This window comes from Oryx dammah, unplaced genomic scaffold (assembly GCF_014754425.2).
Source record: "Oryx dammah isolate SB20612 unplaced genomic scaffold, SCBI_Odam_1.1 HiC_scaffold_16, whole genome shotgun sequence".
Taxonomy (NCBI): Eukaryota; Metazoa; Chordata; class Mammalia; order Artiodactyla; family Bovidae; genus Oryx; species Oryx dammah.
In genome coordinates this window covers 62,973,503-62,986,269 of record NW_024070200.1, presented here as the reverse complement: position 1 = coordinate 62,986,269, position 12,767 = coordinate 62,973,503, and the positions used below count along the sequence as shown (strand labels likewise).

At 39.7% G+C, this 12,767-nt stretch overlaps 1 protein-coding gene across 2 annotated transcripts in view; it reads right to left on the bottom strand.

Moving 5' to 3' along the window:
- Positions 1 to 12,767, bottom strand: part of ASB7 (ankyrin repeat and SOCS box containing 7) — a 54,741-nt gene that overhangs the window by 12,493 nt on the left and 29,481 nt on the right. For both annotated transcript variants that reach the window (XM_040257037.1, XM_040257036.1), the window contains exon 5: positions 4,177 to 4,782. In XM_040257037.1, coding sequence (XP_040112971.1) covers positions 4,177 to 4,782 — 606 coding nt within the window. The remainder of the gene's footprint in view (positions 1 to 4,176; positions 4,783 to 12,767) is intronic.

Genomic DNA, 12,767 nt, shown 5'->3' with positions numbered 1-12,767 from the left:
TGTGTGTGGCCCAGCCCGGGAGCGAGAGCCACAGTCTTAGGAACCGCTCACGTGTTCTGAGCTGTCCTTTCAGGGACCCCCCTCAGCTTCTCACAGGGAGAGACCCCTGGCGGCTCTGGCAGGAGGAGGGTGTGAACACTGGCCTCACGGACACTCAGGAAACTGCACAACAAAGGTTTGCTCGCCAAGGGAGAGACATCACCAGAGTCCTACCCACCCGGAGAATAAACGTTTCTCTGATCCCACCACCACAGTCCTCTCACCAAAGTGTGGGTATTTGGCGGTGGGGGGCGGGTACGGGGTTGGGGGGCGGGGGTAAGGCAGAAAACAGCGGAAAGGCAATACTTTTCTCATGGACTTTGTCTCGCTTTCCTAAAAGACTTTCATATTCTGAATACCTCTTTGACTAGGGAAATTTACACTGTAGGGCAGGGAGCTGACAAGGGGAAAAGAGCACCAGCTTACAATCCAATTGCTCAGGGAGGTTTTCATTATTATTAAACCATTTCCTCAAGGAAAGCTTTCCTTACAAAACAATCTTTCTTGAAGTTTTGGTCTTGTACCTCCCTTAACATTTTCTTGTGCTTGCCATTTCTTATGCATAAATGTTAATTTTTTTCTTTTGAATTGGACAAACATTCCTAGAGTCTCTGCTCTTCAGCTAGAGAATTTTTGCCCCTTCCTATATGCCAGATTTCCATGATCCTCTTAGCTCTATAATGGTGTTTGTGCAAACTACACATACAAATTACTCTAATTAACGGCATGCACTGGCACAACCCTCAGAATGAGTGTTCTCAGCAGGCCTCCGTAAGGGGTCTCCAGCAGGATGCCTGCTGCTGCCTGTCATCACCACCACTTCTTCCTGTCACCGGTCACATCTTCACTGATCTCACTTACTGTGTCTTTAGTTTATTTGCTCCACTCTGCTTTTTCTTTTTTTCCTAGTAGAAGAACTAAGAGACCAAAAACTAGCTTCTCTAAGGAGGAAACAGCTTTCCCTCAGCAAGGTGATGCTCACGCTCTAGGTATGATCTTTGGCTCTTCTTGGTTGTATTCATTATTCCCGGGCACAAAAAGTCGACTGGCTTTCTGGAGGAGACCACTTTGAGTTCTGGACATTCAAGAAGGCAGAGGTTTCTGGAAGTCTGTCTGTAGAGTAACAGCAGCTTTTTGTGGCTTCTCCCTCTACCGTGATCAACAAGGCACCTGCAGATACTGCTCTGTAACCAAGCCACTTGACCTGCCCTGTTTTTATGGAGTGTGTATCAGAGGTGTTATGGCAATTTTTCTAAAAAGCCACAACAGCTTTTAGATTCTAAGATTATGACTGTTTTGAGCTCTTCCGATTTAAATAATGTGCTCTCTTGTCAAAATGGAACAATGAAAACTAATATGGCCCTGAACAAAGACCACCAAGTGCCTTCACTGTTCTTACACCTCAGGAGTCTGAGTTCTCAGATCAGAGGCCGAAGACGTGGGGCTGAGGAAGCAGGGGCTCGGCAGCAGCACAGATGGGACGGAGCTCAGGGATTTAACCTGACGCTCCCTGAACCACCCAACCGTCTTTCACTCTGGTTTTCAAGAGAGCCAGTACAGAGCTCCAGTGAGCCGTCAGTTACAGTCGGTCCTTCCAGCACACTAGGAAAAAGAAAACCTCATAAATAATGCACAGGTAGCAGAAACACTTCATTTGCTTTTGGCAGAAAACACCACTGATGGCAAAGGCAAGTGGTACTGAATTACGTCGCAGCATCTGAAGACAGAGGCTAACTGCAACCTTCCAAGGACAGGTGTTCCTTCGCTTCTGAAAAGCATCCCAAGTTTGCTAAGCCACCATCCTTGTGGTTGCAGTCAGCCAATCCACCTTTTCTGCAGACCTACTAGGTGCACGGCTTTGCTCCGGGTGCAGTGGAGAACTCAAACACAAAAGAGGCAGGCCTGTCAAATTTTCTATCCGCCCTAATTTTAAAGGTACATGTGAATCTCTTTTTAACTCATCACTTGCTCTCCAGCAGCACTCCATGGTGGAGCTGAGCAGCTCCAAAGGGCTGGGGGACAAAGGGACGGCTCCTCCCATCCCTCTGGCTGCCTGTCTCCACATGCAGACCGCACCAGTTTAGAGAGCTGAAAACAGGCAGGGCAGAATAAGAATCTAAGGGATTTGATCTGTAGGTAGCAAGTCAGGCCCTGCTGTTCGTCCACCTTCATTTAATACTTTATTTTCTTAAAAAAAAAAAAAAACACATAGCACTTATAATGTGCCAAGTATTGTTTTAAGTGCTTTATACATATTAACTCATTCAATCCTCACAACAAGCCTGTAAGACAGATATGATTACCCTAATTTTAAGATAAGGACACTGAGGAACAGAGCAGATAGCAAACCCACCCAAGGTCACAGGTAGTCTGTGGTCAAGTTAGGGCTGGAGCGAAGTCTAGTCAGTTGAGTCCTACTCTACGCCACTAACCACTGATCTAAGTATTTAACAGGTTGCGGCATTTATGTGTGTAACATGCCTTTCTGAAGGCAGCCAAGTAATCTAGTATCAAAGTTAAAGCAACAACAACAAGACACTCAGAATTTATGTATAAGATACACTGTATAGGCTATATACCACGACAGAATTCTAACCTGAAGTCCAAGAGTAATTTTATCTTTCACAACACCAACACTCCTATCAGTCTGTAAATGAAAACTACTAGAATATTTGCTGAAAGAATCAGCAGTTGAACTTTTGCTGCAGTCTTTTCCTAAAATATGGCCTGGATCTGAAGCCAGCGGGGAGGAATCAGCACACACAATACCTCCCGTCTCTGAGTACATCACTGTGTCTCAAAAGCTTTCTGCAAGGGCTCACCTACCAGACACCCCAAAATACCTCCCCCAAGGCAGGCACATTTGTGCTGAAGAAGTCGACACTTGCGGATATTTAAATAATTTATAAGTACAATAAAATCCATTTCCTGTGTGGCATTTGCCACAAAATCAGTGCTCAACAGCCACATGGGGCCAGTGGCTACCAGAGTGGCCAGCACAGAGGCCATTCCCGTCATCACTGAACGCTCTATGGACAGCATGGGTTAGACCCCAAGTGTCATTTTTTTTTTTTTTATGCTTGAGTCTGAATATACTCAGTGGTAATAATTTCATCCTGTCTTTCTTATGAATAAACAAAATCCAAATTATACCTCATTTCTTCATAAATTTTCTACTCCCAAATTCAGTTCCCAGGAGGACAGTGGATTATTTACAAGCAGGTCAGGTAAGCTCCTAATCCTCTACTACTTGGCACCTAGAACGTCTTTCTTCTTCTATAACAATGAATGAAACGTAAAAATTACTTGAGGAAAGGGGAATTCATTAAAAAGTACGGTAAACAAAACGCCGTGTTTAGAGACGATAGCCTCATGTTGAATATGAAGCTCTGAGAGTCCCCACGAGGAAGTCAGAGAGGAGAGGGTGGCTGCTCCACACAAACCAATTCCTCCATCCGAAAAACAACACACGCACCATTAACGCAGTGGGCCACACACTTCGCGGCTTAAAAATAAGGCGCCTACATGAAAACAGGCTGGTTACACTGTCCTGTGTGGGCCAGGGACAGTGGCACCAAATTTCCTACTGGGAACAAACTTTTCCTTACAACCATTTCTAATTTCTAGCATCCTTAATCTGTACTCCTAGGATGCCTAATAAATAACACTGCTATTCCATTCCATGTGTGTTCACACTGTAAAGCAGCAGAAACGGAATGATAAAACACGAGCACAGCTTAGGAATAAAGCACAAATTCTAAGACACTTCCATAGCTAAGGATGCTAAGATCCAAAATTCTCCTTCTAATTCCTCATTCTCAATTTCATGAAAGCCTGGAAAGACTATGTTTATGACTAGTAGGAAATGCCCTGTTCTAGTAAAAAATTCTCTCTGCATCCTTTTCGCCAATTTTTCTCTCATCCTATCTATGCCTATTTACTTTTAGTAACACAATTGATTATTTTTATGAAATCCTGTGATATAGAGCTTTCTTTTTCATTTCAGACGAGTGGAATGAGCAGGGCTAACAAGAATCATTAACATCTGATCATTTTAAGTTGTAAAAACACCTTAAGCTCCTCAGAAAAAGCAAAAAAAATTTTAAATGTAATAATAGCAATAATTAAATTACATACTTGTGACTTCTTGTAAGAAATCCAAACACGGTCGACTACTTCCAGAAATGCTTATTGAAACAGCCAATGGGGTCTGTCCTTCATAGTTCCTTGTGTTCGTGTCCGCTCCGTAATTGTATAACATCCGTGCACAGAGCACATCGTCCCTAAGGGCAGACAAATGTAAAGGAGTCTGTCCATCTTCTAAGCGACCCAAGTTTGTGTCTGCTCCTCTCTGGAGGAACATTCGGCAATAAGAGTGATTGCTTTTAATCACAGCGTATCTCAACAGGAAACCGTTCTGAATGTCGATGTTGGCGTTGTGGTCCAGGAGGATTTTCACACAGCTTGACCGCTCTCGGATAATGGCGAGCTGAAGCGGCGTTGTACCTTTATCACTGAGCGGGTCAACCTCAGCCTTGAACTCCAGTAGGAGTCGGACAAATGAGTCCCTACCATAGTGAGCGGCCACATGAAGGGGAGTCCAGCCATCATTGCTTTTTGCATTAATAATGTCGCTCCTGTATTCAGATTCTAACATCAGGCGTGCAATCCGGGCCCGGCCATGCATGGCTGCATAATGAAGAGCAGTGAAGCCTCCGATTAAGTCCTTAACTGTGGGATCAGCTAGAGTTAAAACCAAAATGAAAACATTAGCAGACTCTGGGAGAGAAAGCAACAAATTCTGCCATGGCACAGCACATCTTAGCCAATTCTCACATGAAATGCGGAATGATTAAACACATAATGAGCATCAAGTCCTTCTTGCTTCAGCTTAATTGAAGTAGTTTTAATGGAAAATAAATTTTAGTAGAAAGCCATCAAACCTGGATTAACAGGATGAGCATATGACTTACAAAGCATTTAAAAGATAAATACAGCAAACACAGAGCTCTGATCGCCACACCCCTTTGCTCTGCTAATCTAACCAGCTGCCCTTGGCCTCCCAAATCCCTCATCTCTGCACTGTTTCATGTTTCTCTTCTGTTTTGAACTTTTTGTTTTATTTTCTCTTGTGCTGCTTCTTGGTCTTAAAAAGAAGCATGTGTAGCAACATCTGCTGCTCTAAATTACGGATGTACTGTGGTCTGGCAGACTGTGTTATTTTAGGGTATATTAGGTAAAAAAAAAAAAAAGTTTTTTGTGGTCTATAAAAATTCCAAAGTATGTAAGGTATATGTTAAGTGATCTTGATAAATCATGTTTCTATAAGATAAAAGTCAATTCTGAATTCTTTGTTTTGTAAGAACTCTGGAGTTTTTAAGAATTAGGCAGCACACATTGAGTGAAAAATTGGGAGAAACTTCAGCACTGTGTAAATATTATTTTCTAAAACAGTTCCAAACCTCTCTTCTAAATCCACAGGTTTCTCGAAATAAAAGAGAAGACAGAAACTAAAATGATTTATCGCTATGTGACTCCTCAAGGCAGAGACTTTTGTCCCCTGTTCCCAATCCTTCCTGAAGCTAAGAGTCAGTTTTGCACCGCTCTCATCCCACTGGCCTTCCTGGGCAGGGGGCAGAAGAGGGGAAAGAACCTTTATTCACTGCAGACAGGTCACTTACTTCCCGGAGGCCAGCAAGTCCATGTGAAGATAACTGGTTGGACCTAACTATTTAAGAGTAAAATGTTTTCTTCTTATAAAAGTCACCCTTAATTTTTCCTTTGTTCATGAAAGAGAAAAATTCACGAGAGTTTTTCAAATAAACAAATAAAAAGCCTCCACAGTTACATGATTAAACACTCATGTATTGTTTAGTAAAAATAGTTTTTAGTTTTATAACATTTTATGACAGTTTGGGCTCTTAGAAAAACCTATGAGGCAGAAAAGTATATGTAAAATAGTAATAATACTGTGGAAAATACAGATTTCAATTAAGAAGTAGTTACAACAAAAGCTATACAATGTTAGCGCTTTTTAGGCAAGTTATATCAGTTGAATTTCTAAAATTATTTCATATAAACTGATATTACACAATAGTCATAAGACTTTTATGTGTTTAAAGAAAAAAAGGATATCGTATCTGTCCTGCTTTTCACTAAAAGAAAACTATATAGTATAGTTTCAAGTTGCGACTTAAAAAAAAAAAAATAAAAGCAAGAGCGTTTAAACAAAGCACACTGCTGCCATCTACTGGTAAGGTGTAGACACGGGCTCCTCATGGTTCCATTTTGACATGATGCCCTCGAGTTTTTTTCAGATACTTTACGTATCTAGAGTGAGTGAGGACATGCATGAAGTCTAAAAGAACCTTTACTATTCAAACAAAACTGTAAATCTTGTCAAGACAGTCATTTCTAATCTATATCCAACCAATCAACTGTTTCCAAATGCTGTCTCTTATGTGTTAGTGAAATTCAAGAATACTTGCACTTCTCCCACCTTTCATCTACCATAGGTGCCTTTAAAGGTACCAGCAAATAGTCTCATGTGTTATTTTACAGTAAAATTAAAATTATGTTACATGAACCTGCACTTGCATCTTTGATTTTTCACTTTAGGTGTTTTTTTTTTGTTTGTTCTACTTATAACTTGGTGCTATACTGAGCTAGGAAAAACAAATATTAACAAATACAGCAATGATCTGTTTATTCTAAGTAAAACCCATAAAAATGCATTATTTGAGCACATACTGGAAACAAAGCATAGAATGAAGACTGTAGGTTAACAACACATAAAATCTGTACAGTTACTTTTCTCAAGAAATTAACATGGAAAATATAAGACAAAGATGAAAACAAAAATTATTATTAGCCAATGCAATAAGAAAAAATCTTAAATGTAGTAGTAGAAACTACAAAACATAGAATTCTATAAGAAACAGGCAAGACTTTCTTTAACTTAACTAAATTCACTTCATCTGTGTCTGTTCAAATGTTTCTTCATCAGAAAAGCTTTCCCTCAACACCAAACACAGCAGCCCCATCAACCTTGTAACTTTGTTCACTTCAGCAAGCTTTCTCCCCCTAGGTGCACGTATTTAATACAAACTCCAGAAGTCTCAAGAAACCCATTTAAACTTATTGAAAAGTTTAGAAATATATATAAATAAAAGCAGAGAAACATTCCCTACAATATTCTTTCCAACAGCTTTACCACAGTACAATAAAACTGAGACATTTTAAGTATACCAGTTGACAAACAGATGAATTAGATAGTCCTGTAACTACCACCACAACCACAATATTCCCATCCTCTTAAAACGTTCCTTCCTGCCCCTTTATAGTTAATTCCCTGCCCAGACTCTAGGCCCCAGGCAACTACTAATGCTTTGCCTTTCTAGAATTTCCTCGAGTATTAGGCTTTTGCATTTGACTTACTTCATTCATTGCGGTGTTTTTGAAATTCATCCCCATGTTGTTGTTGCTCATCAAAAGTTCATCCCTTTGTACTGCTGAACAATATTCTATACTATGGATATACAGTTTATTTATACAATCATTAGCAAATGGACAAATAGGTTATTCCTAGGCTATAATGAATAACACTACTATGAACATTCACATAGTCTTGTTTGTGGATATATGTTTTCATTTCATTTGGGAAACTACCTAGGAGAGAACTGCAGGGTCACATGTTAAATATACATTTGCAGGATTCCACGGACAGAGGAGCCTGCGGGCTGTGGTCCGTGGGGTCACATAGTCAGACACGACTGAGCAACTAATACTTTCACTTTCACTTTTCAGTCGCTCACTTGTGTCCAACTCTTTGAGACCCCGCAGACTGTAATGTAGCCCACCAGGCTCCTCTGCCCATGGAATTCTCCAAGCAAGAATACTGGAGTGGGTTGCCACTTCCTCCTCCAGGGGACCTTCCCGACTCAGGCATCGAACTTGCATCTCCCACATCTCCTGCACTGGCAGAAGGATCTTTTTTTTTTTTTTTTTTTTTACCACTGAGCCCCTTAAGAATCCCTAAATTTAAGTTTAACCTAAAAAAGGTACCAAACTTTTTCTAAATGACTACACAATATTACAGTCCCACTAGCAATGTATGAGAATTCCGAATGTTCTACATCTTCACTAATACTTGGCATTATTAGCAATGTTAATTTTACCAGTTCTGTTGAGTATAAGGTGGTAACTTAACTGGGATTTTAACATACAATTCCCCAATGACTAGTGATATTGGGTTTATTTATATACTTTCTTTTTGTGGAGTGTCTCTTGAAATCATTTACCCATTTTTATTATGTACTTTTACTCATGACTGAGTTTGAAACCCAACTGTGCATATATTCTGGATACAAGCCCTTTCGTCTTGTGTTTTCTCCTGTCTACTGCTTGCCTTTTTACTTTATATAATGTGTCTTTGGAAGAGAAAAAGTTTTAAATTTTGATGACGTCTACTGTCATTTCTTTGACGGTTTGTGCATTTTGTGTCCTGTTTAAGAAATCTTTGCCTAACACAAAATAGATTTTGTGTTTTCTTCTAAAAGTTCCATAACTTTAACATTTATATTTAGAGCAATGATCCACTGCTAGCTGGTTTCGGTGTAGAGTGTACATCAGATCAAGGTTCATTATTTTCCATATAAGTGGTTTAAGCACCATTTGTTTACAGGAAGCAAGAACTTTCAGATGTACAAGTTGAATTTAGAAAAAACCCAGGAACAAGATATCAAATTGTCAGCATCTGCTGTATCAGAAAAAGCAAGGGAATTCCAGAAAAACATTTACCTACTTCTGCTTATTGACTACAAGAAAGCCTCTGACTGTGTGGATCACAACAAACAGAGGAAAATGCTTAAAGAGATGGAAATACCAGACCATCTTACCTGTCTGAGAACCTGTACGCAGGTCAAGAAGCAACAGTTAGAACCAGTCATGGAACAACAGACTGATTCAAAATTGGGAAAGGAACACGTCAAGGCTGTACACTGTAACCCTGCTTATTTAACTTCTATATAGAATATATCAGGCAAAATGCCAGGCTGGATGAATCACAAGCTGGAATCAAAATGTTGGGAGAAATATCAACAGCCTCAGATATGCAGATGATACCATTCTAATGGCAGAAAGTGAAGAGGAAGTAGTGAACTAAAGAGCCTCTTGATGAGGGTGAAAGAGGAGAGTGAAAAAGCTGGCTTAAAACTCAACACTGAAAAAACAAAGATCATGGCATCTGGTCCCATCACTTTATGGCAAATAGAAGGAGAAAAAGTGGAAACAGTGACAGATTTTATTTTCTTGGGCTAAAAAAACTCATTGTGGACGGTGACTGCAGCCATGAAATTAAAAGATGCTTGCTCATTTCTATGATAAAACTAGACAGTATATCAAAAAGCAGAGACATCACTTTGCTGACAAAGGTTTACACAGTCAAAGCTATGGTTTTTCCAGTAGTCATGTACAGATGTGAGAGTTGGACCATAAGGAAGGTTGAATGCTAAAGAATTGATGCTTTTGAATTGCGGTGTTAGAGAAGACTCTTGAGCGTCCCTTGGACAGCAAGGAGATCAAACTAGTCAATCCTAAAGGAAATTAACCCTGAATATTCACTGGGAGGACTGATGCTGAAGCTCCAACACCCTGATGCTGAGAAAGATTGTAGACAGGAGAAGAAGGGGGCGTCAGAGGATGAGATAGTTGGATGGCATCATTGACTCAATGGACCTGAGTCTGAGCAAACTCCAGGAGATAGTGAAGGAAAAGGAAACCTGGGGCACTATAGTTTATGTGGTTGCAAAGAGTCAGACACAACTTAGCAACTGAACAACAAACAAATTTGTTTAAAAGACTGCCTTTTCCTCAATTATTTATCCTGGTGCCTTTGCCACAAAATAGTTTACCATACAAGTGTGGATCTATTTCTGAACTCTATTCTGTTTCACCAATCTAAAAGTGTATCCATATACCAGTACCTGATTATCTTGATTACTGGAGCTTTATAGTAAGTTTTGATAGCAGGTAACATCCTCAAACTTTCTTTAAAACTGTTTTGGCCAATAAATTTTAGAACCAACCTACCAATTTCTTCAAACAAGCCTGTAAAAATATTGATTGGAATATGCTAAATATTTCAAAAATGTAAACCTGTTCCAAATTATCTAAATACTATTTTTTCTTCTAAACCGTGAATACAGAACACCTTTCTAATTACTCAGGTCTTCTTTAATTTCCCTCAGCAATGTTTTGTACTTTTCAGTGTATTAAGTATTGCACATCTTTCATTACATTTATTACTAAACTTTGTTGCTATTATAATTAATTGTTTTACATTTCATTTTCTAAATGTTATTTGCTGGTATAGAGAAATAAAATTGATTTTTGTGTATTGACCTGTATACTCTGTAATCTAGTTAAATTCACTTTTTAGTTCTAGGTATCTTTGTAGATTTCTTACAATTTGCTAAATACACCATTATGTTCTCTGCAAATAAAGACAGCTTTACTTCTTCTTTTCCAATTCCAGGACTTTTATTTGAATAACAAAATGTTGAATAAATGTAGTAAAAGTATATACACTTGCCTTGTTCCCGATCTTAGAGGGAAAGCATTCAGCAGTTCATTTACTATGATGTAATTCTGTAGTCTTTGGAAAACTTGTAGTTTTCCACAAGTGCCTTTCCTTAGTGTTTGGAAGTTATCTTCTGCTTTTGGCTTGCTAAGAGTGTTATGATAAATGGGTATACTATATTGTCAACCCCTTCATGGATCACAGCCTTGTTGTGGTGAAGAGGCTGGCATAACTCAATGAAGCTATGAGCCATGCCATGCAGGAGGGCTACCCAAGACAGACAGATCATTGTATAGAGTTCTGACAAAACGTGGTCCACCAGAGAAGTGCAACCGACTCCAATATTCTTGCCTGGAGAACCCCATGTACAGTATGAAAAGGCAAAACGATATGACACTAGAAGACAACCCCCCTAGGCTGGAAGGTGTCCAGTATCCTACTGAGGAAGAGTGGAGGGCAATTACTAACAGCTCCAGAAAGAATGAAGTGCCTGGGCCAAAGTGGAAATGACACACAGCTGTGGATGTATCTGGTGGTGAAAGTAAAGTCAGTAAGAACAGTATTGCACAGTAACCTGGAACGTTAGGTCCACTGTTAAGGTAAATTGGATGTGGTCAAGTAAGAGATGGCCAAACAGAACACTGACATCTCAGGAATAAGTAAACTAAAATGGACGGGAATGGGAAAATTTAATTCAGATGACCATTACATCTACTACTGTGAGCAAAAATCCCTTAGAAGAAACAGAATAGCCCTCACAGTCAACAAATGAACCTGACATGCAGTACTTGGGTGCAATCTCAAAAATGAAAGAATGATCTTGGTTCATTTTTCAAGGCAAACTATCCAACTTCACAGTAATCCAAGTCTATGCCCTAACCACTGATACCAAAGAAGCTGAAGTAGACTGGTTCTATGAAAACCTACAACACTTTCTAGAACCAACATGAAAAAAAGATGCCCTTTTCATCACAGGAGACTAGAATGCAAAAGTAGGAAGTCAAAAGGTACCTGGAAGAACAGGCAAGTTGGGCCTTAGAGTGCAAGGCAAAGATTAAGAGTTTTGCCAAGAAAACACACTAGTCATAACAAACACTTTTTTCCAACAACACGAGAGACAACTCTACACATGGACGTCACCAGACAGTCAATACCAAACTCAGATTTATGTTCTTTGCAGCCAAATATTGGGAAGCTCTATACAGTCAGTAAAAACAACTGGAGCTGACTGTGGTTCATATAATGAGCTCCTTATTGCAAAATTTAGGTTTAAATTGAAGAAAGCAGAGAAAACCACTAGGCCATTCAAATATGACCTAAATCAAATCCCTTATGATTACACTGTGGAGGTGATGAATAGATTCAAGGATTGGATACGGTAGACAGAACGCCTGAAGAATTATGGATGGAGGTTCATAACACTGTTCAGGAGGCAGTGACCAAAACCATCCCAAAGAAAAAGAAGTGGTTGTCTGAGGAGGCTTAACAAATAGCTGAGGAAAGAAGAGAAAAATATACCCAACTGAACGCAGAGTTTCAAAGAACAGCAAGGAGAAAAAAGAAAGCCTTGTTAAATGAACAATGCAAAGAAATTGAGGAAAACAACAGAATAGGAAAGATTAGAGATCTCTACAAGAAAACTAGAGATATTAAGCGAACATTTCATGCAAGGATGGGCACGATAAAGGACAGAAATGGTAAGGACCTAACACAAGTAGAAGAGTTTAAGAAGAGGTGGCAAGATTGCAGAGAACTATATAAGGTCTTAACTACCTGGATAACCATGATGGTGTGGTCACTCACCTAGAGCCAGATATCCTGGAGTGTGAAGTCAAGTGGGCCTTAGAAAGCATAACTATGAACAAAGCTAGTGGAGGTGAGGAATTCCTGCAGAGCTATTTCAAATCCTCCAAGATGGTGCTGTTAAAGTGCTGCACTCAATATGCCAGCAAATTTGGAAAACTCAGCAGTGGCCATAGGACTGGAAAAGGTCAGTTTTCATCCCAATGCCAAAGAACGGCAATGCCAAAGAATGCTCCAACTACCATATAATTGTGCTCATTTCACATGCTAGCAAGGTTATGCTCAAAATCCTTCAAGCTAGGCTTCAGCAGTATGTGAACCAAGAACTTCCAGATGTACAAGCTGG